A 26790-nucleotide genomic window follows, 5' to 3' on the forward strand; every position below is an offset into this window, starting at 1 on the left:
CGTCTCTGGCTATACATGTCTTAGGTAAAGGTAAAGGGACCCCTCCTGACCACTAGGTCCAGTCGTGGCCGACTCTGGGGTTGCAGTGCTCATCTCGCTTTATTGGCCGAGGGAGCCAGCGTGCAGCTTCCGGGTCATGTCGCCAGCATGACTAAGCCGCTTCTGGCGAACCAGAGCAGCGCTATTTACCTTCCCGCCGGAGTGGTACCTATTTATCTACTTGCACTTTGATGTGCTTTCAAACTGCTAGGTTGGCAGGAGCAGGGATCAAGCAACGGGAGCTCACCCCATTGGGGGATTCGAACCGCCGACCTTCTGATCGGCAAGTCCTAGGCTCTGTGGTTTAACCCACAGCGCCACCCACGTCTTAGTTCACAAATAAAAGCTTAAAATACAAAAATTCATGGGGAAATTATGAAAAAAGAGGCTTAATTGTATAAATTCCCAATACAGCCCTGTATCGTGAAGTTTCTAATATTTAATGTTTTATTATACTTTTATATTTTGCTAGAACCCACCCAGAGTGGCTGGGGAAACCCAGCCAGATGGGTGGGGTATAACAACAACAACAAAAACAACAACAGCTGTTGTTAAAACTGCATACAATGTATAAGTGAGGTTTGCTGTTTCTCTGGTATATACATCTAGGATGTACTGGACAGCTTATCAAGCCCACTGACTGTTAGCCCTTTCTGCTGATTCACATCAGGAAAAATGGTACTGCCACACTCAGCTTTGAACACACTGCAAGTGAATATGAGGCTCTTGGTAGCACACCGTTGGTGGTTTGTTACTCCTTCCTGCTGAAGGTTTTGGACTAAAAAGAGAATGAATACCAGAAGTGAATGGCTGGCTACATAGATGATGTCTTCAGAAAAGGCTTGCAATATTGTACCATGATGGACTACTGGCCAAAGAGAGGTTCCACACCACAAGGGCTGAGAAGAACATATTTGACTGATTGGTTTGGTACCCTCCCAAACACACTTTCTGAGATGCTTGCTCTGGAGAGAGAAAATGCTATATTTATAAATGGAGCATTTGCACCTATCTTTTATTTAAGCTATTTATACTGCATAATTAAAATTCAGAGTAAGACAATACCTTTTATGAAGATCCACCAAAATTTCACACTGTAGTGAGAGTTTCCCAGAACTTTTCCATCAGGCTGGATGTTACACAATGTTGGGTTGGTGGAGAAAGAGAAAATAGCTGGCTTTATGTTTAAGTGATAAAGCTGGGAGTTCTGTGCCACCCATTACCTCTGCCTTGTGGCGTCCATGTTATCCCCAATCCTCCACAACATCTACATGAAACAGCTGGGGGAAGTCACTGAATATTTGGGGTGTGTTGCCATCAATATGCTCATAGTACACACCTTTACCTTTCTTTTCCACCTACAACTCCCAGGGAGTCTGGGACACTTGTGAAACACCTGAAGGACCAGGTATACATCTTGGAACTGCTCTTGAACTCACTGCTGTCTGGAGAGGCACAGGTAGGGCAGTAGCCAGTAGTGCAGCTCAGGCCCCATCTGGAGTGGTAGGACCTGGTCCTGGTCGCTCCTGCTCTCCTTGCCTTCAGATTGGACTGCTGCAATGCCCTTTATGTGAGGCAGCCTCTGAAAGCAGCTCAGAAGCTAACTGGTGAAAAATACAACTGTTGGGATGCTAATGAGGGCCAGAAGGTTTGAACACATTTCTGTTGTTGCATTGTATTTCTAGGCCCAACTCAATGCATTCGTATTAATCTTTAAGGCCCTAAACCAGGCTTCTTCAAGCTTGGTCCTCCAGATGTTTCTGGCCTACAACTCCCATGAACCCTAGCTAGGATGATGGTCAGGGATGATGGGAATTGTAGTCTCAAAACATCTGGAGGGCTAAGGTTGAGGAAGCCTGCCCTAAACAGTTTGGGACTGGGTTACCTAAAGGACTGTTTGCTCCTTTATGACTCCCATCTCTTGCGGGTGCGCAATTAGCGCCAGTGCCTTCTGTCAAGAGTTTGGGTGTAATCACCGAAGCCTCCCTTTCTATGGAGGTGCAGGTTGCAGCTACAACAAAGGTGGCATTTTTACATCTCTGCTGTGCTAAGCAGTTGGTCCCTTACCTCTCTCACCCTGATCTCGCCACTGTGATCCATGCGATGGTCACCTCCAGGCTTGATTATTGTAATTCGCTCCTTGAAGCTGACCCAGAAACTCCAGCGGGTGCAGAATGCCGTAGCAAGACTCCTTATGGGGTCTTCACTGCGGGATCACATTCATTCAGTGTTATACCAGCTTCACTGGCTCCCAGTGGAGTACAGGATCTGGTTTAAGGTGCTAGTTTTAACCTTTACAGCCCTATATGGCCTAGGACCCTCGTACCTACGGGACTGCCTCTCCTGATATGCACCCACGGAGGACCTTACAGTCTGCAAATAACAACAGCTTGGAGATACTAATCTCTCCCCTGAGAGATTAGGCTGGCCCGGCCTAGTGGAACGCTCTGCCACAAGAGATCAGGGCCCTGTGGGATTTGACATCTTTCCGTAGGGCCTGTAAGACGGAGTTGTTCAGCCAGGCCTTTGGTCAGGGCTCAGCCTGACTCCCCTTCTCTTTTTGTATAAGAACTAGTAGTATGAAAGAGGCCTCCCAGCATTCTCACAGGCCCATATAAGAATAGCGTAAACAGTTAAGCCTAATGAACATTTACTGTTCCCAACCCTAATCCTGCGGAAAGCTATCTACCATATTTTTCACCCTATAGCACACACTTTTCCCCCTCCAAAAATGAAGGGGAAATGTGTGTGCGTCCTATGGGGCGGATGCAGGCTCCTTGGCTTCGGCGATAGCAATGCGAAGCATAGGAAGCCTGCACTCCAGAGGCTTCGCGTTGCTTTTGCTGAAACCAGAAGAGTCTTCTCTTTGAGGCTTGCGGTGGGGGAAAGCAGCGCTTCCCCCCATCGCCAGCCCCAGAGGATCGGGGGGCAGCGGGAAGGCGTGCAACGCCTTCCCGCTACTCTCCGACCCGGCTTTGAGGCTGGTGGTGGGGGAAAGCAGCGCTTCCCCCCATCACCAGCCTCACAAGCTGGGTCGAAAAGCCCGCAGGAGCCGCACAGCCTTTAAAGAGCGTGCCACTCTTGGGGGCTTTTCCCTAAGGAGGGAGAAGGGACTGACTGGCCGAGTCCGTCCCTTCTCCCTCCTGTGGGCTTTTGTGGGAGATGGGGGAATTCCCCCACCTCCCGCAAAAGCAGGCAAAAGCTGCGCGCTCTTCAAAGGGGCTGTGCGGTTTCTGCTGGCTTTTCTACGAGGTTGGGGAATTCCCCCACCTCATAGAAAAGCCCGCAGGAGCTGCGCAGCCTTTAAAGAGCGTGCTGCTCTTGGGGGCTTTTCTCCAAGGAGGGAGAAGGGACTGACTGGCCGTTTCAGTCCCTTCTCCCTCCTGGTCGATAAGATCTGTTAGGTTCCAGTTGTTGAACACTCTTCCAGTTAACATTGCTTGGCCCCTTCTATTCTGGCATTCAGTAAGTCCTTAAAATTATTTTTACCACTGCCCTTCCTTAAGATAGTTTTGGTGATCCAATTCAGTATCTCTCATGCACCTACTTCTTGTCTGTATTTACTCTGTGCTTCATACCCTGCCTGGGGTTCTGTTGTTTCATTTCTTTCTGGATATTGGTTTGAGAGCTTGGCTCTGAAAAGCAACCAGTGGAGCAAATAAAAATAAAATGGAATTAAAACCTGTGTTGGTCTCTGCCGTAAGATGAAATATGGGAAGAGGCAGCAGACTCCCATAAGAACAGGGCTGCAAATTTGTAGTCATTTACCTGGGCATAAACCCTGTTGAACTCAATTGTGATTTCCTGCTCAAACAGGCAAATGATTGCACTGATGGTTGCTTATACAACAGCCTTTATTTTTATTTTTTATTTCATAAAATTTATACACCACTTGATTGTAAAAAACAACAACCTCAAATGACTTTACAAAAAGATAAATCAAGAAAAAAACAATACATTAAAACATACAAAAAGCTAAAATTACTAAAACATTAAACTACACCTCAAGCATCTGTGTAGACTTGCAGGTGCCAAAAAGTGTACAGTGAAGTGTACAGTGCTGGATTTCAATAGGCAGGGAGTTCCAAAGTGCAGGTGCTGCAAATGCAGAACTGGTGTTCTGTGGCACCTGCAGCAGTGCCAGTTCTGCCAATCAAAGTGGGCACATGGGGTAAGGTAGTTGATTAACTTTAGGCATAGTGAACAAGTTAAAATACCTTTTTACTATTTTCTGCCATGTTGGGATCTGAACCCAACTACAAGTTATTATTTAATTAATTTGTTAGTTGCTTTATTATTGTTGTTTATTGAATTTATTATTTATTGAATTTCTGGAGGTCTCAGGGCGGCTTTATCTTCCCCGGGGAACCCAATGGGATTTAACAAGCAGTTGTGAAACAGCTTCTGCATCTAGAAGCTTTCCCCCCTTTAGTTACAGAAGAGAACTGGGAGCAATAGTAATATAGGAAGCAAGAAAACCATAAACGGAAGGGGGGGGCCTAAACTAAATGATGGCCTTCCCTTCAAATTCAAATATAACGATACACAGGGAGGACCACCGTTTTTGCAACAGGTGGCAGGAATTGGTAAAGGTAAAGGACCCCTGGACGGCTAAGTCCAGTCAAAGGCAACTATGGGGTTATGACGCTCATCTCGTTTCAGGCTGAGGGAGACGGCATTTGTCCACAGACTGCTTTCTGGGTCATGTGGCCAGCAGGACTTCTGGTGCAACAAACACCTTGAGAGAAACCAGGGTGCACAGAAACACTGTTTACCTTCCCGCCACAGTGGTACATCTATTTATCTACTTGCGCTGGTGTGCTTTTGAACTGCTAGGCTGGCAAAAGCTGGGCAGAAGAACCAAAGCTCACACCCCTCATGCACACATTCGAGCCGCCATCCTTCTGATCGGCAAGCCCAAGAGGCTCAGTGGTTTATACCAGTGTTTCCCAACCTTGGGCCTCCAGCTGTTTTTGGACTACAACTCCCATCATCCCTAGCTAGCAAGACCAGTGGTCAGGGATGATGGGAATTGTAGTTCAAAAACAGCTTTAGACCACAGCGCCACCAGCATCCCAAAGAAGTGTTCCCTGATCGGGAATCGAACCCGGGTCGCAGCGGTGAGGGCGCCGAATCCTAAGCACTAGACCACCAGGGAATTTGTGACAGGAGGGAGCGCAGCAGAAAAGCCGCGAGAATCGCTCCCGCGCGTGCTCATTGCAGTTGGCGCATCGCCAAGCCGCTGTTTCATTGGCTGTCCTCGTCGAGTCCGCCCCTTTTGCTTTTTTTTTTTTAAAGCCCTGCTCCGTTTCCTTGATTGGCTCTCGCAGGTAGCATGGGGGCGGGCGAAACCCTCCTTCCCTTCCACTCCATTGGCTGCAACTCGGCCCACTCCGTCCTTCCCCTCCCTCCCCCCTCCTTCCTCCCGCGGCGCCTCCCTCCGCAGCCTCCGCCATGTACCGCTCGCTCCGCTCCCTCCAGCGCAGCCTGACTTGCGCCAGGGGCGCCGCCGTCCACGCGCGCCAGAGGGGCCCGCCGACCTGCAGCCGCCACCCGCAGCCACGCAGGATGGTGAGCCGCTGGGCGCGCGCTCCGCGGAGAGGGAGGGAGGAGGGAGGCGGGCGCAAGGGCGCCGAGAGGTGACCTTTGCCGGCCTTTGGCGGGACAGGCACCTCCTGCGCGGCTGAGGGAAAAAGCGGCGGAGGATCAGGCCCCTTCCCGCCTCAGGTTTCTCTCTCTCCACATATATAAATTTTGAAACCTCCATGGCTTTTATCATTACCCGCTTTCGCATTCCCTTCACGAGCTTTTCTCCCTCCCAGGAGCTCCAGGGGGGCGGGCGGCATTTAGCCCCCACAACAACAACAACCCGGTGAGGGAGGCCGGGCGGGATTCAAACCCGGGTCCGCCCCCGGGTCCATATGCTTTGTTCATGTGGCGTCTTCGGCGAGGACAACATTTGACGGCCCCTCCCTCAAATATTCCTCATTTTCACTTATAATAATAATTTATTATTTTTACCCCACCCATCTGGCTGGGTTTCCCCAGCCACTCTGGGCGGCTTCCAACAAAGATGAAAGATACACTAAAATGTCACATATTAAAAACTTCCCAGAACAGGGCTGCCTTCAGATGTCTTCTGAATGTCAGGTAGTTGTTTATCTCTTTAACATCTGCTGGGAGGGCGTTCCACAGGGCGGGCGCCACCACCGAGAAGGCCCTCTGCCTGGTTCCCTGTAGCTTTGCTTCTCGCAATGAGGGAACCGCCAGAAGGCCCTCGGCGCTGGACCTCAGCGTCCGGGCAGAATGATGGGGGTGGAGACACTCCTTCAGGTATACTGGACCGAGGCCGTTTAGGGCTTTAAAGGTCAGCACCAACACTTTGAATTGTGCTCGGAAACGCACTTCATTTTGGTACAGCTGCTTTTTCAAGCGGATCTGTTCAGTGTTGTTGTTTTGCGCCCCTTTGCCGCCCTGTGCGTGGGAACCGCCAGCAGCGTCCCAAATCCAGCGCTGCTCCCCTCCTTAGGATGCCAAGCACTCTGAATTGGGAACCCGCCCCCTTAGGAAGAGGGAGGCTTGCCCCCAAGTAAAGATGAATATAAAAGTACCTTGTTTTTAAGGGCCTGTGGTGGTGGTGGCTGTTAAACATCCAAGGTTCATAGCATAAAAACACAAAACTACGTTACGTGGTACCTCGGGTTACATACGCTTCGGTTTACAGACTCTGCTAACCTAGAAATAGTACCTCGGGTTAAGAACTTTGCTTCAGGATGAGAACAGAAATTGCACAGCAGCAGGAGGCCCTATTAGCTAAAGTGGTGTTAAGAAGATTTCCAGGTTAAGAACAGACCTCCAGAACGAATTAAGTTCTTAACCCAAGGTACCACTGTATTTGTAACCTTTGTTTCTTAGGGAATGTGAGTGGGATTGGGCTGCATGAGTGTGACCTGCTTCAAGTCTCACTTCATCCCACTACTACAAGAATATTTCTGGTGTTTGCTGGACCAAAGCGTCCATCACCCTCAACCTTTAGCCATGCTGGCGGTTGCAGGCAGGTCGGCTGCTCCTGCACCTGCTGCTTTGGGGCTGCTGGTCCTTCCCCTGCTGGGAAGTTCTTCCAGGCACAAACCTCTATTGTCCCTTGGCCCCAAGGCTGGTGGTTCACCCAAGTGAACCGTGACATTATTCTGGCCGGGAATGCAGTAGGGGTATGGGCTCCCTTAAAAAGCAGGGTATTCTGTACCCCTTAAAAAGATACAGAAGCTCTGATTTTCCTCCCCTCCTCCCTATTTGTGGGGGTTTCTTCTGGTCACCTTCTGTGTTAATAGTAATGTTATAATTGCCTCTGAGCAACTTAATGTGAAGTAGGGTCAGCCCCTTAGGTGGTAGAACTAGGAAAAGTTCACTACTGTATATTAATATTCTGGTACGCCATGCAAACTGAAATATTTTATTAAAAACCAATTTAGTAAAGTACAGTTGTATTTATTTAATACTTATGTTTTAAGATGAGAATACCATACGTGGAATGAATTTTAAGAAAATGAAGCATAGAAAATTTAACATTCTGCTTTTAAGCAGAGCAGTGCATTCAATTTTTTTATAATAATCTAAAGAAGTTAACTACAGCTTTGAAACTGCCCAGTTTGAATGGGGTTGTATCCATTCATTGTGTTATGAATTAATTTTTGAAGTGATGTATTTCTGAAAATTGATTCTCCCCCCCCCCCCCACACACAAGGTTTTCTACACTACATCACTGGGGACTGATAAGGCTAGATTTGGCTTCTTGGCCACTGTTGCTCCAAGCCAACTGTCAAATGAAATAACTGTTTTCATCAGTTCATCAGCATTTAATTCTTTTTGGCTATTTGTTTAGGCTGTGCATGCATACAGTTGTAGGTGAGCACTTCCTGATAACTGTCCAGCAATAACATGTAACAATAACAATAACAAATGCAGCAGTTGTTCCAGAGACTGAGTGACAGGTCACACTAGTTCTTGACGTTTATTGAACATTATTTTCTGAGGGAGAGTTAGAAACTCATTACAGCACAACATTCTGAGCTAAGCTAAATAGGCTACTTAAGATGCTATTTTAAAAATCCCTTTACATTAACTTGGTTGTAGGAAATGGAGTCTTTTGAAAATAATTCTCCAACCTCTGACACAATCACTCTGGAGAAGTCTGTGGCTTGTGTCTCTTCCCTTTTCTTGATGTCTCTCCTCCACCCCAACACACATTCCCATGACTTAGCAATAGTGTGACATTTCCCCAAGGTTTCTGAAATAACAATATCGCATTTAGAAATGTGCCTTAAAACTGTGTGACTTTATAGCAGTGTTGAAGATATATCACTAAATATATGCTATGACACATTTACTATGGCTTAATATATTGAACCTATATGATGAGTATTCTGTCACTACTATTCTGTTTCTTTAAAGCTAAGCTATATATCATAAATGAGCCAGAGATAACTCTGTTTGCAGTAAGAGGTCTATTTCTCACTATCTGATACTAGTCCAATATTGATTGATGTTTTTATTGTAGAGCAGTGAGAAAAAAATATTATTTCCCAAAAAATAATGATTCAAAATCCTGCTAATTTAATTACAGTGGTACCTCGGGTTAAGTACTTAATTCGTTCCGGAGGTCCGTTCTTAACGTGAAACTGTACTTAACCTGAAGCACCACTTTAGCTAATGGGGCCTTCTGCTGCTGCCGTGCTGCCGGAGTACAATTTCTGTTCTCATCCTGAGGTACTATTTCTGGGTTAGCGGAGTCTGTAACCTGAAGCGTATGTAACCCGAGGTACCACTGTATTTGAAAGCTAAGCTTACAACAATTGCATTTTCCAATAAACCTTGCTAATCTCATGTAATTTGTGATGCAATCTTTTACGTCATAACAGTTAATATTTAAAAGGCAAAAGTACAAATATGGTTAAGTTGTTTGACCTCTGAACTGTATCTTGGCAAAAAGGCACAATGGAGAAACATGTCTGTTTGGTATTGTTATCTGAGTTTGAGAACAGCAAATTGTAAGAACTTCATAGTAAAATCTGTGGCTGAGAGGTAAAACAATTCTACAAACCTATATGCATGATGAGTTGTTCCTGTGAAAGTGTGTACTACTTGAGATAACCTGATCAGAATGGTCCATCCCAAAGACTGGTGGATCCAGCTGAATTTTGGACATCTCTATGGAATTTCTCTCCTTGTCATGCTTTCGACTTGTTCAGCCTGAGAAAAGTGGACAGGATTTCTGGGTATGTGTTGTTGATCACATGCTTTGCTTGAGCTTTCCTATCCTGCCTAACTAAAATGACTAGAGTGGAGCAGGATGTCTAGACAGCGGAAAAGATGCAAACCTTATTAAGTAACACAGATCCCTGGGAAGAAAGATTGAGTTGTAGCTCTGTGTAGGGAATAGTGCTCTCCTAACAGCTCTCTGTTCATGTTTTATTTGTGGTCAAGGACAGTTTTTAACTCTTTCATTTGTACAGTTGTAAATTTTCAGAACATATTTTGTATAGCCAGCCATCCAGCTATATCTGTATCTTACTGTATTTGATTCCTTTGCTATGGTTTGTGGCTGACGCAAATAAAGATTTTATCTATCTCTCTGCACACTTAACAAAGTACATTTCTCAGGAATCAGAATTATTTGGGGGAAAGCCATGAAGGGTTAAAGTGATATGATACTGCTTTAAATTAGAGCAGATGTGGCCTGCATATCATTAAATTAAAAAATATATATTTCTGAAGACTGAAAGAAAAATGTGCCCCACTTTCAAGGCTGTCTTCTTTTACTGCTCAATTATTGTTCAAGCAGAATCACATTACTAGACATATTTTTTGGCAGAAATAAAATGTTGTAACGGTGAACTCTTCCATTACCTGGCTAGGATCCATAGAATTGTTTATGCGAGGCCCTTGCTCTTCTGTCCTAGGATAATTGCTGACTCCCCACCCCCTTTGAACCCATGATATAATCACCAACTACTTCTGAACCTCCCATCAGTTTCAAAATCAGATTCCCATGCAGCTGGGGGGGGTGTGCTTTTGGATTTTACATCTAAATACTTCCCTATTGGGCTCAGGGAATTAGTTTGATCACAGAACTCCGGCTCCTAGCAGCAGAAGTTTTCTTTTTGGTTCTGCTTCTGCCCATTGATCCACAGAATTTGAACCATGGTATGTATTATGACCCTGGTGCCTTTTCTGATAAGATACTTTTAAAAACAGTAACTTTCTGGCATTCTGTGCTAACATTTAAGTGTTTCTATTGTTACTAGGAGAGCGGTCTCTTCATTTTAACTCTTGATTTTTTTTCCTTCCTCAGGCCAGTCAGGACTCATTTAGAATAGAATATGATACCTTTGGTGAACTCAAAGTTCCAAATGACAAGTATTACGGTGCACAGACTGTGAGATCCACAATGAATTTTAAGATTGGTGGAGCAACCGAACGGATGCCAGTGAGTAATTCAAAGTTGAATTAATTCTCTACAACAGGCGTGGGAGAGTCTCTGGCATGGGTCCCAACTTGGCTGGTGAGGCCATTTCCCCCTAACAATTCTCTCCTGCCCCACACCTAACATTATATGTGACATCAGGAGTGGGGCAGGTAAAAATACCGCTGTCAAGGTAGAATTAGGTGCCTTAAAGTGCTTCCAATTGTTGCTTGGCAAAGGAGACTTGCTGTCAGTGCCGACCAGCCGATTGGCCCTTTCAGGAAGCTGGTTGCTACTGGCTACACTATGAAGTTCACCACTGAGAACTTCATAGCACGCCTGATCCCTGTGGGCTTCCTGTAAGAAGAGAAGAGGAGGAGTTTGGTTTTGATGTCCCGCTTTATCACTACCCTAAGGAGTCTCAAAGCGGCTAACAATCTCCTTTCCCTTCCTCCCCTACAACAAACACTCTGTGAGGTGAGTGAGGCTGAGAGACTTCAGAGAAGTGTGACTGGCCCAAGGTCACCAAGCAGCTGCATGTGGAAGAGCAGGGATGCGAACCCGGTTTACCAGATTACAAGTCTACCGCTCTTAAACACTGCACCACACTGGCTCTCCACACTGTAAGCACTCAACAGGTTATCGGTGCTCTCAGGAAGCTCTCTCGGATCTGCACTTGCATCGCTACTGTAAGCACAAGGGGAAGCACCTGACATGATCATGGTATCAAGATGATTGACAGGTGGTATACCCTGGCCAGCTGTCATAATTATCTGTGAACTGTCAATCCTGTTTCTTGCCAGTGCTCTAAAAGCAAGCTTGGTGTCTCATGCAGTATAAAATCTTCTATTTTGAAAGTTGAGACTGATGGGGGAATGTGTTGCCCTAGTATGTTTTCTTACTGGTTAATATTGTTTTTTTGATTCACATATAACTGCAACAATTTTTGGTCCTATCAATAGAGTACAATGTGGGAAGTGATAAGAATGCCTGGCTGTATCAATTGGGCTTGTTTAGAAGGAAATAATGCAATTAAAATGGCTTCCTCTATTTTATATGCATGTACAATATCACCATTCTTATTTTTTTAAAATCTTAGGTCCAAGTAATAAGAGCTTTTGGTATCCTAAAGCGAGCAGCTGCTGAAGTAAATCAGGATTATGGCCTGGAGCCAAAGATTGCCAATGCCATTGTGAAGGCAGCAGATGAGGTAATATTTTAATATACAGCTCTGCATAATTGAACCAGGATTGATGTACTGAATTCTTTGCAGATATTTCATGTCTTCTCAAAATGATAATACCTTCATCAGCCTGAGATGCAAATAATATTCCCATGATCCTTTTGCATTGGTCAGAATGTTCGGTGCTGCCCAATGTCAGTTGCATGATACTTGTCACAGACACTATGCAAAGTGGCAAAGAGTGAGGCAGGCTCTTTGAAACAGCTTCGTAACTAGTTAAAAAACTCTTGTCAGGCTCCTTCCAGTATCATTGTTTCGTGTAAACCTTCTTTGTGGTAGTGTTTGAATATTTTTTTGACTAGTACTTTGCTTATGCTAAAATTAGTCTGAAACAGTTAACACAGCAGAAAAACCTATCTAGATTGGATCATTCTTCTCATCCTGCTTTATTAAAGATATTTTGCAGAGGTATGTGATGATATAAGGTTTGCATGACTCCTTTGAGGAAGAAGCATGTAGTGTGGTGTAAACACACCTCATCACAGAAACTGAATGTTTTAAGTGTACAATATGGATTTTAAACCTAGAGCTTTAAAGGTTATTTAGTGTCTGTTCAATGTTATCTCATTTAGTAGTTCAGTAGTGTTTCATATAAATTGATGGCACTGTAAAACAATGTGTAACAATGATAAATGTATTTTTGTAGGTATCTGAAGGTAAATTGAACGATCATTTTCCTCTAGTGGTGTGGCAAACTGGATCTGGAACACAGACGAACATGAATGTTAATGAAGTCATCAGTAATAGAGCCATTGAGATACTGGGAGGTAAACTGGGGAGCAAGGACCCAGTGCATCCGAACGACCATGTTAATAAAAGCCAGGTCACTATGTGCTCCTTCCAAATACTCTTGCTGTGTGTTTACATTACATATTATCTACTAAAAAGTGAAAATATTTATTTATCAAATAGGTTTTGTTTGTTTAGGTGCAAGGTGTTTCAAAGGGGGGAAATATCACTTCAGTTGTTGGCATGCTGCCAGCTACCAAAACATTCTTGAACAAAAATAAACTATGAAATGCGGCATCTGATCTTTAAAACTTATCAGATGATTATTTGCTTGGGATGCTGAATTGCTCTTTGTGTTGCTGCATATAAACAGTGATAAGGGAATCACTAATTGATTGCTGCATCCGAATGTCACATACTGTGTATACATAAAATCATCCCCTTTTTACCTATATGGAATTTCTTTCCATTAATTGACCTATACTGTGTCAAGCTTGGGACTCTTATGACTTGTGTTCCTGATTTTGCTACTGGTTGTGGCATCATAAATAGGAGGATGTGTCCTTTTTACATGCTTTCGAGTGTTTTCCTACATTGAGCAGTCTAGGAACAGATAAATAGTAAAAGAGATGTTCAGATAACAAGCATCTTGTGTTTGCATCTTCTCAGAGCTCAAATGACACGTTTCCAACAGCAATGCACATTGCTGCTGCACAAGAAGTTCATGAAGTGCTGTTGCCGGGGCTGCAGAAGCTTCAGGATGCCCTTGATGCCAAATCAAAAGAATTTTCCAAAATTATTAAAATTGGGCGTACTCATACACAGGATGCAGTTCCCCTTACCCTTGGGCAGGTAAAAAAACATTTTGACATATTGTATGAAAGTTCTATTTTTCTCTTGGAAGGCAAGTGGGGGGGGACTCATTCCAAACATTAACTTTGTTTCCAGTCAAAAGGCATATCTTTGACTAGTGATAAGTGGCTCATTTATGTTAAATTCTCACATGGAATGAGAATAATCTGGACAATAATATGATCTTGTTTGTCTATCCCTCTTTTTTTTCTCCTTTGAAGGAATTCAGTGCTTACGTGCAACAAGTCAAATATGGAATCACTAGGATCAAATCAGCCATGCCAAGGGTCTATGAGCTGGCAGCGGGTGGCACTGCTGTTGGCACAGGACTGAATACAAGAATTGGTTTCGCTGAGAAGGTGGCTGCTAAGGTGGCTGCACTTACAAGTAAGGGAGGACATGAACTTCTGATAGCCTCTTAGAGAATTGAAATATAATTGTCAGAGGAAACAACAAAGCAAAAGAAATGGGACAGTAACTGCCTTTTCTAGAAAGAAAAAGCAGTGCTATATTCTGTAGCCCCTTCTCTCCGTGTTTCATCTACCTAAGCTTCATTGTACATTGGAGTTCTGCTGTACCAAAGGCAGCTGGTGACTGGATTTATCAGCCTGCTATTTCCTGCATCAACAAGGTTATGAACAGATAAAGCTTGAACTATATTCTTCAAATGGACCATCCAAAGAGTTTTAACTACTGGGGGAGGACATAGGAGCATTGGGATCTGAAGCACTGGAGGGTAATGGTCTAATTGTAGCAATACCTTCTTAATACCCCGGTTTCCAGCATTAGATTTAATATAGGTAATTCGATATTTTGTATTTAATGAATTGTTTTCTTTTACCCATTAATTATTAGCCTGGGAGCCCTTGGAGATAAGAGTACCTAACTTTGTTTATAGATATCTGCCCAGAGCTGATTATAAAGTGAACGGTCGATATAAAATGTTTTTGTTTTTTAAGAGTACTTGAGCTATCAGTATGTGCATCAAATGCAAGAGTCGATGGATGGGATGCTCATGTATATATATATATATCATTCTTTCATTAGACTTGCCCTTCATTACTGCTCCAAACAAATTTGAAGCCCTTGCTGCTCATGATGCCCTGGTTGAACTGAGTGGGGCAATGAATACCGTGGCTTGCAGCCTGATGAAGATAGCTAATGACATCCGTTTCCTGGGTTCTGGACCTCGATCTGGTTTGGGGGAGCTAATCTTGCCTGAAAATGAACCTGGAAGCAGTATTATGCCAGGTACAATGTGGTTTTTGTTAATTTTGTGTTAATAAATAATGAGCTAGCATCTTTGACCATACATTTTAACGTACAACTTTACATATTTTTCAGTTTTTGCCTTCAAATATATATGTAAGCAGTACTGTTTTTTGCTGCCAGTTTATGGAAACGGGGTGGAGCAGTCTGTACTGACACAAAAAATTATATATCAAGATCATTTGGAAAAACTGTGGTAACAGATTATTCATAGAATCATAGAATCATAGAGTTGGAAGAGACCACAAGGGCCATCGAGTCCAACCCCCTGCCAAGCAGGAAACACCATCAGAGCACTCCTGACATATGGTTGTCAAGCCTCTGCTTAAAGACCTCCAAAGAAGGAGACTCCACCACACTCCTTGGCAGCAAATCCCACTGTCGAACAGCTCTTACTGTCAGGAAGTTCTTCCTAATGTTTAGGTGGAATCTTCTTTCTTGTAGTTTGGATCCATTGCTCCGTGTCCGCTTCTCTGGAGCAGCAGAAAAACAACCTTTCTCCCTCCCTCATGAGTAGTAGATGATAATATTCTGTCTTCAATAATTCTGGCAGATGTTCCAACATTTAGAACCGTATCAGGCTTGTATTTTTGAACAATTTATTTTAGCTGCAGACTGCTAACGTAACTTGCATGTTGCATAAATTTCTTGTATTTTTAGTGAATTCAAGTGAGGACTGATTTACATTTGGCAGGCACACAGTATTGTATCTTACGGTAATTGGTTTTCTCAAATTATTGCTGTAATTAGATCTGTCTTTGAAACTATGCCATTTGGAGCTTATTTGCTTTCAGTAGAATCTTCAGTGTTCAATTATCTACATAAATGTGCCCCAGGTTCTGTATGATCACATCCAGAGTTGGGGTTTTTTTGGTACTAAATCTTTTAAATAATACTTTAGTAGCTCATTTGTAAGAGTTCCCTTTAAGAGAAGAAATGAATGGTTTTTTAAAAGTTGGAGAGATACTAATTTGAGGTCTTTTCCTTCTCTTCTCTCCCTCCCTGCTTTTTACAGGAAAAGTGAATCCTACTCAGTGTGAGGCCATGACCATGGTGGCAGCTCAGGTGATGGGGAATCATGTTGCTGTTACAGTAGGAGGCAGCTGTGGCCACTTTGAGCTGAACGTCTTTAAACCCATGATTGTACGTTTGAAGTTCTAATTACATGACGTAGATGTCATATTTTAGTGCATGGTTAGAGGGGCTTCGTAACTGTAATGAGTGGATAATTGAGTTTTGCTGGAGTCGTATCTTATGCACGAGCTCATTTTAATTTTGGGCCCTAGCATTGCATTACAGGAGTGGCTAGCCTGAAAGCCTTATCTTACCATTTAAAAGAAATGTTTGGCTACTTCCATGGGATCCCCATGCCTGCATTGTTGACTTCCTCCCCTCCCAATCTTCTTTGGTTCTAGTGTGTGGATGGGTGGAAATGACCGCAGGCTATGGATGAGGAAAGGGGGTCTTTCCTGTTGAGCAAGTCTTAGATCCAGTGAATTCAAGGCCTCCCCTGCCACATCCCCAGAACTTCCCATGTTGGAACCTAATGCTAGCTACTGCCAGAGGGAATCCCTATTGGCACATGCCCACTGAGCTTTCCACAGGTGGTGGTGGGGGGGGGGATTTCTGCACTAATGGCTGTGCTATGGGAGGGACACTTCCATGCAATCCTAACCCCTTCCAACTCTGTGGATCTGGGAGCTAGTGTTGTTCCAAAAAACTTACGGACATAAAAATTTTAAACTTGGTTATTATTTTGTCAAACTGCAATTCTGCAGTCCTTGTCAAAAAAAACCCCACAAACCAGTTGCTTTACTTTAGGTTTCTTAAAATATGAGCTATTGAGATTCTATATCCAGTTGTGTTAAAAGGGTTAAATATTGCCGTCTTGACTTTTATTGAACAGAAAGTGAAAATGTTGTATAGCAGCTAGTCTTCTAAATCAGCACCTGTGATTTTTAATTGTATTTTAATATTTCATTTAGATTAAAAATGTGCTACACTCTGCACGACTCTTAGGAGATGCCTCTGTTTCTTTCACTGACAATTGCGTGATTGGAATACAAGCCAACACAGAGAGGATCAACAAACTCATGAGTGAGTCGCTCATGCTGGTGACTGCCCTTAATCCCCACATAGGTAAGTGTCTAACACATGCCAGTCTTGACTCATGTGAAGTGCTTAAAATGAATCTAGTTACCTGCTTGAGCAGATTTCCAGAGACCTGGAATGCTGGCCTTGGTACATCTGTAACGGAAGGAGGGTAGGTTATGGTCCAGTGGGAAATGTAAAGACTACACATAGAAATGTAATGAAAGGGGGAAGAGCATTAATTGTGCCAAACTTCCCAGAGCTTTAAATAACCAACTGTTTCACTATTTGAATTCTAATCTAACACCCAGATACTGATTGCAAAAAAGGAGAGGAACATAACAGTGTGCTGGCCTGGAACATGAGAAGCTGCCATATAGCTAGTCAGACCTTCAGTCCATCTAGTTCAGTAATGGGCTACCCTCACTGGCAGTGGCTGACTGAACCTGTATGAAGCTGATGCTCCACTGCTGAGCTATGACAGCTATTCTTGCTTAGAAGTAGCTGCAACTTTAATATACAGTGTGATGTTGACTGCTCAGAGACAATCTTCTTTGGAGTTGAGGCCCAAATGAATGTATTGATAGATAGATAGATAAAGGGCTGTCACTGAAATAGCAACGCTGTCTCAGGCTCTCTCCTCTTCCACTAGGGATTCAGTGTGCAGTGTAGATGTCATTACACTACAGGTTTCATTGTCATTGTCATTTTCATGAGCAGCATCCACATGCTCCCAAGGACACATAGTACAGTGGTACCTCTGGATACGAACGCTTCTGGTTGTGCACGTGTCACCTTATGAGCTGCACTAACCCGGAAGTAGTTGCTCCTGGATGCAAACTTTGCCCTGGGATGCAAGTGGAAATTGCATGCTGGAGGCGCATGTGCAGTGGGAGGCGCACTTTCACTAATGGCGCCTCATGTTAAGAACAGTTTCAGGATAAGAATGGACCTCCAGAACAAATTAAGGTTGTAACCAGAGGTACCACTGTAGTAGCAGTTACTGTTAAGTTTAGAAAGCAGGTGACTTCGTCGTTTGGTTTCTCATTGACCTAAAAATTATCTCCTATGACTTCTCCTTTTACATTATGTGTGTAAAGGCTGTTCATTAAACATAATAAATGGAACTGACTGACTGACTTTTACATTAGGCTATGACAAGGCGGCAAAGATTGCCAAAACGGCACATAAAGAAGGGTCGACACTAAAAGAAACTGCTATCAAGCTCGGATTTCTAACATCAGAACAATTTGATCAGTGGGTAAAGCCAGAAGATATGTTGGGTCCTAAGTAACTGTGACAAATGTAGTACAAACAAAATAAACAATTTTATCATCAGTTTCTGTTATGAAACCTGTTGCATTTTGTCTCTGAAGTGGTGGGGCCTTCTATGGTGGATATATAACTTTGTATGTACTTCAAATATCCTGATGAAAATGCATCTTGTTTACAGACAGCAGTGTTTTTAAAACGGCCCCCAAATTATTGCGAAGTTGAATTTATAGGGCTGTTTGTATTCATAAAATCAATAACATGCTTAAAGTCAACATGTCTTTACTAAAAATATACACATTCATAAGCACCAGCACACAGATGCAGTTAAGCGCAGTGGAGGTTAAAACAGACACTCCTTAAAAAGCTGAATGGTGTCCCCTACCTTTAGACAGGCACCAACACTGTATAGCTTTGCTTTATCCTGAAACAAGTGTTGGTGCCTGATGAACCCATAAAGGGAGGGCATTCCACAAATGGGGCACCACCACAGAGAAGGCTCTTATCCTACATCATTGTTATAAATGAACTTCATCTGCATAGAACTCAGAAGAGCTGCCTCCTCCTTCTCCAGGTTTGTTGCTGAACTTGTACAATCAAGAGAGATAACTATGTTTAACAATGTAAAGGCGCACTAGAAACCTGCATTGTATTTCATGTTTGCTGCAAGACAGTGATTAGCCAACCTGTCCTTTTGTCACTCATCTGCAGGACAATTACTCCATCACGGTGGGGGAGAAAGAGTGATCTCTTGGAAGACGGTGGTGGTGGTGGTAGGGAATACAATACTGGGAGAAGAACAGCACAGTACAAAGCAGGGGGCAAGGGCCGCTCTGAATATCTGCAAAGCTTCACTGCAGCATTGTGACAGCATACAAACTGCTTGATTCTGCTCCACTCTCGGGCAGCCATTTTGTGACTGGCGCCCACAGATTTTTCAAATCCTGTAACACACCCACTGTTGAAAAAGACTGGTTTACTCCCTGTGACAAAGAGGCATATTAAACATTATTTGTGGAGAGAGTGGTTAGGAAAAGCCTCAACATAATACTACAAGCATAGCTCGTCCAAAGAGGCTGAGAGAGGATTTGGGACAGACACAAACTAGTCTGCTTGAGAGCCAGGGTGCCACAGTGCTTAAAGTGTCCAGCTCTGGCCTAGGGGAGACCAGGGTTCGAATCCCCCCCCCACACACTCTGCCATCGTGAAGTTCACTGGTTTTGCCCTTGGGCCACGGTCCCTTCCTTTTCTCAGCCTAGCCTACCTCACAGGGTTGTGGAGGATTAAATGAGAAGGGGGGGGCAGAGAGAACCTTGAGCTCCTTGAAGAAAAACAGGCGGGATATCTTAATGCAATAAATAATAATATCAACAACATTCCTCGATCATTGCCAAACAGTCTCTCCCCCTCTCCATAGGTCGGATTCCCATAACGGAACTTATTCGTGTCCCACCTGCGGTGTTTCAATAAGGCACAACCACGTCATTCTAGGGCAGTACAAGCAAACGGGAACAATAAATACACAGTAAATAAATAAGGCATATATCGTGTAAACAGAGCCCCTTCCCCCGAGGGCAGGGCGGGCGCGTCGCTTCGTCTGCGCGAGGCTCCTTCCTTCCGCCTTTCCTTAAGGCGTCGCTTTCGATGACGTAAGGCATCACGTGGCACCCCTGTTTCCCCCACTTCCGCGCTTCTGATTGGCGGGTGCCGCCGGTCGCTTCCGGGTTCGGTGTTGCTGTCGGCGGCGTCGCTCTTCCCGGAGGGGCCCACACTGCGATCTTGCTCGTCCCGCGGCGCCTCCCGCCAAGATGAACCGCTTCTTCGGAAAGTCGAAGCCCAAGGCGCCGCCTCCCAACCTGACGGACTGCATCGGCACGGTGGGCGCCCTTGCTTCGGGGATGGGGCGGGGCTCCGTCCCGTTGCTATAGAAACCCAGCCTACAGCACCCCCCCCCACACCTCGGGGTCCCGCAGGAATGATGCGGAGCCTTCGCTTTGCCAGGCCTGACAAGGGGGGGGGGGAGTGAGGAGGTAGAAAGTAGATCACGGCCCCCCATCGCCAGTGGATCACCTGATCCCGACTGCTGCTCCAGGGTCTGAGCTTTCCAGAGAAATCGCAGAGCGCTGGAAGGGGTACCCAAAGGGAAGCCGCCCATTATTATTATTATTATTATTATTACTATTATTATTATTATTATTACCACTACTACTACTACTACATCTCTACTATGCCTTGTCCCCCTTACAACACAACTAAAAACAGAATGAGAGAGAGAGAAGCATTAAAAAGCATTTAAACACACATACCCTGGCAGATTAACAATTTATTCTACGAAGATTACAGAAGGAGAGAGGGGGTCAGACTGTGCCTTGGCCAAAAGCTTGGCAGAACACCTCCGTCTTGCAGGCCCTGTGGAAAGATGTCAAATCCTGCAGGGCCCTGGTCTCAAGGGCAGCCCCACGTAGAGTGAGTTACAGTAATCAAGCCTGGAGGTGACCGTCACGTGGATCACAGTGGCTAGGTCAGGGCAAGAGAGGTAAGGAGCCAACTGCTTAGCTTGGTAGAGATGAAAAAATGCAGCCTTTGTTATAGCTGCAACCTGCGCCTCCTTAGAAAGGGAGGTGTTGAAGATAATCAATATCTCACTGGGCGTATTCCTCCCCTTGGATGTGTCTATGTAGCTCTTTGGATCCAAGCCAAGATCATGGCAAAGGAAGTTTGCTTGTTTACATATATAGCAACTAGATTTCTTTAAAGAGGTGAGTGAGCAATGGTGGTCCCCGCTTACCTCTTGCCCCAAGTGGCCTGTTATTGCATGTGTACGGGGATGCTTCCAAAAGTTACCTTGCCTGGCTAGGGACAGTACTGATTCTTTTGTCATTCATAACTGAACTTTTTTTTTCTCTTCCTCATCTTTCCTTTTGCTAAAGGTGGATAGCAGAGCAGAGTCTATTGACAAGAAAATTTCCAGGCTTGATGCAGAACTGGTGAAATACAAAGATCAAATGAAGAAAATGAGGGAGGGGCCTGCAAAGGTAAGATGTGAACAATTTAGGGTGAGGCCACTCAAGCCATGTGACATGAAAACTAGTTTTCCAGGTTTTTAAAAATGTTGGTGAATGTCCACAATTGTTTTATCAGTGTCTGAGGCCTGTGCCATGCAGGGCTTCAAGAAATACCTAATGTGTAGGACACACTGGGTGGCGATAGGCCAGTGGCATTCTCTCTGATTTACCTCACAAGGTGGTTTTCAGGATGGAATGAAGTAGGTGGGGAAACATAGAGGAAGGATGAGTTCAAAAATATATATAAGTAAGTAATACTAGGGAGTCATTAGTTATTTAGGCTTGCAAATTTTACTGGTTCATTGGGTAGACTTGCATGAAGTACATACTCATTTGTGCTTGTAAACCTCCTTGGATGTTGGTGTGGAAAGAGGGTATATAAATCTTAAAAGTAAGAAATCTTGACTTTTTAAATGTTGCACTCAGAAGTTAATCCGTGGCATTGACATCTGATTTTTACCTTTTCTCTAGAACATGGTAAAGCAGAAAGCCCTGAGAGTGTTGAAACAGAAGCGAATGTAAGTTTCATACTCTCTTCAACATTTTTTTTTGAAATGGAGTACTAATTTGAAAGGAGTGGAAACACATGCCCTTAACTTTTGGCTTCTCTTAGTTAACTAGACTATCATTGCCACTACTCGACTGTTTCCCAAGTTCTACGGCTCATGCAGAGAATGTGGCAATAAGGAAGAGCAATCCCACCAGCCCTAAGTTGCTATAATGGGGTGTTTCTCACACTGTGATGTTTCCTGGCTATAGTCACAGCCACCTACTTCCACTTCTAGCAGAGGCCGTGGCCTCAGTCCCAGCCAGCTGCACCATTGCCTGTTGGCAGAAAGAGAGAGAGATGTAAGTGGACACCAAGTTGGGGCATTGGGAGGAAACTCAATATGCAGGAGGAGCCATGTTCCTTGGACATACGGAGGATAAGCAATGCATTTTACAGTTTTCAGCTCAACCTTCTTCCTTCACTGATTTGAAACTGGAGAATAAAGTTGTCTACAGTACAGTTGGTGTCACCTAGTAGTATGATTGTCATAGTTAAAGGGCACATGCAAAGAGGATGCTAAAGGATGAGCTGTTGCTTTCCACTTAAACAATTTTTCCTTTCTTTGGGATCAAACTTCAGATTTCATACAGTGCTCTTGATCCACTGTCATGGAAAAAGGTGGGGTATAAATAAATATACAGTATAATAGTAACAGTAATCTCTGGAATGGAGAACAGCCAGCAGCTCTAGTTTGTGAGTTACCGTGACTCAGGGTCTGAAAGCTTTGTGTCTTGACCATAGGTATGAAAACCAACGAGATAACCTTGCTCAACAGTCTTTCAATATGGAGCAAGCCAATTATACCATCCAGTCTCTGAAAGATACAAAAACAACGGTAACTTTGGTTTTCATTTAAATTTTAACTTGCATTTATGTGTTATAGTGGGTCTTAATATTTTACCTGGCTACTTCTCTAGGTTGATGCCATGAAACTGGGAGCGAAGGAAATGAAAAAGGCTTACAAGCAAGTAAAAATAGATCAGATTGAGGTAAGTTTCAGTGTTACATGAAAAATAATCACTGATGACTCTACAAGCATGTTTACACTTAAATCTGAATTAGAGAACCTCTTTTATAATGCCTCTCCCTCCCTTTGGAATGTGTCTTATTTTTATATCTGTCCAAATAAATATTATCAGTAGTATTTTGTATGAGCCAAACTGTTTATGAGGTTAAAACTTTTTGTGAGCAAAAAAGAAAGGCAAAATGTAGAATGGATATCTGAACTGCATACCAGTCAAGTTAATTAAAAAGATTTTGTTCATTTTAGGCAAATAAATAGGACCTAATGAATGCTTACCATTGTTTCACAATCAAATAGACCTCTTACCTCCTGTCATTTGGATTTATATTTCATAATAAACTTCAGGACTTGCAAGACCAATTAGAAGATATGATGGAAGATGCTAGTGAAATTCAGGAAGCATTGGGTCGTAGTTATGGAACCCCTGAAATTGATGAGGAAGACTTGGAAGCAGGTGAGTTACAAATTAATTCTAACTGCAAAGCTAGGACATAATGGGTTCAGGCAAATAATGCAGGCTCAATTCCAGCATTGGTTAAGACTAGGTTAACATTGGTTAATCTAGGTTAAGGACGTTTTAACTTTTTTGGTTTGCAAATCATTTGCAAACTGGAGAGACTGTTTTGGGCACTACATGCACACACCACAACTGTGTACACTCCCCTCTCTGTCAGCAAGTAGGGTTTGAAAAAAGTTTTCACTTTTCTCCCCAGGTCTTTTTTTGTTCTTTGTGTGCAGGGGATGGTCTTCCTGGAGGGTGTAGTTTGGGTAACAAATGTCGACCTTCCCTCCCTGGCTGCAACCTCCATGAAGATCATCCTCTGCCGTGACTCAGCTTGGAAAAAAAGCTTTCCATTGGCCACAATGCAAAACTGTTTTACAGACTAATTGCGTGATCCTTTCCTTGCCTTCCCTCCTGCAATCCTCACATTGTTCCTTCTCTATTGAGAGTAGGTTTGTAGGTTTGAAATATGCCTTCTGTTGTATCTCTTTTGGTGCAGAGGGAGACATATTTTCTGCAGGAGTGAATACTGTCCTCAGGAAGACTGCAGTTAGGCCTGGAAAAGTGTATTTTGTTGGTTAATATATATGGCTTCCTTTAAACAACATATCAGCAGCCATTGGGTTGGGGGTGGGAAGAAGACCCTGCAGGAGCCTGGGAAGAACTTTGTTGGCACAGGTGTGCTCATGGGCACCTTGTTGGTGACTCCAGCATTAGTGTGATGTGCAAATTGATAAACCATTGGTGAGGTGCATCTGTGTCCCTCGTTACTGACTTTCAGAAAGAATCTCAAAACATTCCTGTTTACTAGGCAGTTGATGGCTGAAAGGCACTGTTCATGGCAACCCTGAGATTACCGGTTAAGGGAATCTTTAAAGTGTATTTTGTTTTAATATGTTACATTATTGATCATTTTGCTTTCCTGGGCTCCTTCAAGAGGGATATAAATCAAGTATTAGAGTTTATGCTATCTGAGGGCAATCTCTTCAGAAATGTTCATTTTATGTGCTGTACAATAGGTATTGAAATACTACTTCAAGTTCAGGGACAAGTTCAGCCATCCTCAGTTTTCCTGTTAGTGATAGACATTTTGTGTCCTAACAACAATTTTAGAGCTGGAGGCACTAGGTGATGAACTTCTAGCTGATGAGGATAGCTCCTATCTGGATGAAGCTGCATCTGTTCCATCAATTCCAGAAGGAACGCCAACTGAAGCAAAAAACAAAGTAAGTCTTCTTTCCCACCTCATATTATGCGCAATACATTTACAACAGCGTCACCAAAATCAGACCCAATAGAATACAGTGCTTGGATAGGTTTATTGCCCTCATCCTTTTCTTTCTTTCTTTTTAATTATCTTGGCGGGGGGGATCATAATATATTTATTAGGAAATATATTTCTATCTTCAGTACCAATAATTAAGCGGTATAAGTGCAAAGGAACATTCGAAGCTGCATTATAATGCAAGTCAGGACATTGGTCTACCTAGCTCAGTATTGCTCACACTGATTGCCAGCAGTTCTCTAGGGTGCGGCAGGAATCTTTCCCAGCCTTAACTGGAGATACCAGACATTAAACCCTGGGACCTTTTGCATGCAAAACATGTGCTTTGAGTTATGGCCCTTTCCCAGGTAATGTATTTGATTGAGTGAACATCTGTGGGCAGTGCAATAAGGCAAACAATGTTGGCAAACAATGTTGAAGAAAACTTAACTATGGTTTGGCATATGGTTTTATGTTGTAAACTGCCCTGTGATCGTCTTATGAAGGGTGGTATATAAATTTAATAAATAATCATTTTGCATGGTGTCGGAATTGAAAAATTAGGATTTGCAATCAGCCAGCAAGACAGAATGAGAACCCTGGTATGAAGTAAGTTTGCAAACCACAGTTTGTGGCTAGCTATAGTTTGGCACAGTGTTTGATTTGACAAGCTATCTATTGCCATCATGCCACCTCAAGGTTGCTGTACCATGGAAATAGGAGTAAACCCACAAAGCTGAGAGGCTGGGAAATAAAAGCAGACAGGTAGCTTGAAACCATGGTTTCCCTGGAAGCTCAAATCATAGCTTGGGTTCTCAACTATGGTTAGTGCAAAGCAAAGTTCAGTGTTTGTTTAAATTGACCTTGTGCCTTAACCTTTTATGTTATGTACACTTTCTACGTACCATTTGCTGCTTAATTTAAACTTATGATGCAGTATAACACCCTGGTCCTGTATTTATATTACACCTTCATTGGGCCGACAAATGAGGCTGACTCTTCCTCCATTTATATATGAAAACAAAATGAAATATTTCTCTGACTATTCTCAAACTAAATCTTGGTTGTATTATAGATAATCCTGTTAAATGGTGGTCTCTTGCCAGCTGTTGTGCTTCTACATTATCTTTGCCAAGCAAACATAGTATCAGCCTTTGTTGCTAGCCTCCTTGAGTGTGTTAGAATGACAGTTGATGAAATATTAATAAACAAATGGCTCCTGTAGTGTGGATGCACTGGTAGGTTCACTGTTTGCTGGTGCTGATATCTCAGGATATAGACAGTAAGATTAACATACATATTTTATATACTTTATACTATTAACCACAATTGTTTGCTTTTCCTCTCATAGGATGGTGTACTGGTGGATGAATTTGGATTGCCACAGATCCCTGCAACATAACTTCTCTAGCTCAGAAGGACTGCTGCTTTTCATCTTTCTTAAGAAGAATACCATGGGTGGTGCAGATAAAGCTTTCCAGTACTACTTGATATCACTACATAACAGAATGTAGAGTGAATGAGTGACAAATTCCCCTCCTTTTGAAGACATTTTATTACTAGCTTTTGTATTAACAGCAAGAAATTGGTACAACTCTTTCCTGCAGTGGGATCTGTTCACAAGTTCTGAAATTTGGCTTCATCACTCCTGTAGTGTTGTAGTATTATTCTGAAAATTACTTTGGGCTATTTATGGTTTTCTTTGATTTATATTTCTCCGGACTTCAAAGGGCACTGTGATGGTATTTCTTAGGCTAACTTTATTGTGCTTGCTTTAATCATGCATATTTTCTAATAATGCTACCATTTGCCATTTATTGTGGATATATTTGCTATAGCCCTTAAATGTAGCTGAGTAACAAAAAGAAGCAAAGGAGATTACATTGTATAATCCATTTTGACCTAAATTATATACCGTTTAGGGTTGCTTGATCTCTATAGTGTTATTTATTTTTTTAAGGTGCAGTTCCTTCTGTCTCAATTATTGTTAAATATCAAGATGTCAACTTTTTGATGTTATTGGTCTCCAGCCGGTTACAGGTGCTTGTGAAACTATGGTTTCTTCCATTTCTACATGGGAACTATTTATGTGTTTCGGAATCCACAAATGTCAAAAAGCCTGAAGACCTTTGTCCCTCCCCATGTCTTAGTTTAAAAGCCTGGTCAGTAGCTCATTTTATTGGAGGGCCACTTTGAGGAGGGTGGGACAAGTGGGCCCCCAAGAGACAGTAAACCAGTCCCATTGTCAAAGCCACTACTCCCTCTGTGTACGTTGGTGGGTTGGCAGCTGGGACTTGGCCAGCTGCAAATACTCAAAGAGCTGGACTTGGCCAGGTAAAGGAAATAATCCACATTGCTATGTCACCTGCCAGCTCTTCCTGCAAAACATATCCTCATTAAGTTAAACAGGATAAAAGGTAAAGGTAAA

At 43.3% G+C, this 26790-nt stretch overlaps 2 protein-coding genes and 1 long non-coding RNA gene across 5 annotated transcripts; 2 read left to right on the forward strand and 1 right to left on the reverse strand.

The window, feature by feature from the left end:
• The first annotated feature begins 5430 nt into the window (after positions 1–5430).
• FH (fumarate hydratase) lies at positions 5431–18009 on the forward strand. 3 transcript variants are annotated; one of them, XM_083709529.1, is made up of 10 exons: positions 5431–5610; positions 10391–10525; positions 11601–11711; positions 12391–12567; positions 13143–13325; positions 13547–13712; positions 14373–14576; positions 15610–15737; positions 16580–16733; positions 17837–18009. In XM_083709529.1, the coding sequence occupies exons 1-10, from the start codon at positions 5494–5496 to the stop codon at positions 17977–17979; spliced, it is 1518 nt and encodes a 505-aa protein (XP_083565655.1). In that variant the 5' UTR covers positions 5431–5493; the 3' UTR covers positions 17980–18009. The 3 variants fall into 3 exon arrangements, with proteins under 3 accessions (XP_083565655.1, XP_083565656.1, XP_083565657.1); XM_083709530.1 differs by lacking the exon at positions 5431–5610 and adding an exon at positions 7896–9314; XM_083709531.1 differs by lacking the exon at positions 5431–5610 and adding an exon at positions 10067–10242.
• LOC310830300 lies at positions 10530–17830 on the reverse strand. Its single transcript, XR_014557559.1, has 2 exons — positions 16795–17830; positions 10530–10858 (listed from the first exon to the last, which is right to left on the reverse strand). It is a non-coding gene; the product is annotated as an uncharacterized lncRNA (long non-coding RNA).
• Positions 18010–19599: 1590 nt separating the features above from the next.
• Positions 19600–26294, forward strand: CHMP5 (charged multivesicular body protein 5). Its single transcript, XM_083709940.1, has 8 exons — positions 19600–19834; positions 20888–20992; positions 21494–21540; positions 22314–22407; positions 22490–22561; positions 22942–23050; positions 24212–24324; positions 25714–26294. The coding sequence occupies exons 1-8, from the start codon at positions 19766–19768 to the stop codon at positions 25762–25764; spliced, it is 660 nt and encodes a 219-aa protein (XP_083566066.1). The 5' UTR covers positions 19600–19765; the 3' UTR covers positions 25765–26294.
• The last annotated feature ends 496 nt before the right edge of the window (positions 26295–26790 follow it).

This window comes from Podarcis gaigeae, assembly GCF_964106915.1.
Source record: "Podarcis gaigeae genome assembly, chromosome: 13".
Taxonomy (NCBI): domain Eukaryota; kingdom Metazoa; phylum Chordata; class Lepidosauria; order Squamata; family Lacertidae; genus Podarcis; species Podarcis gaigeae.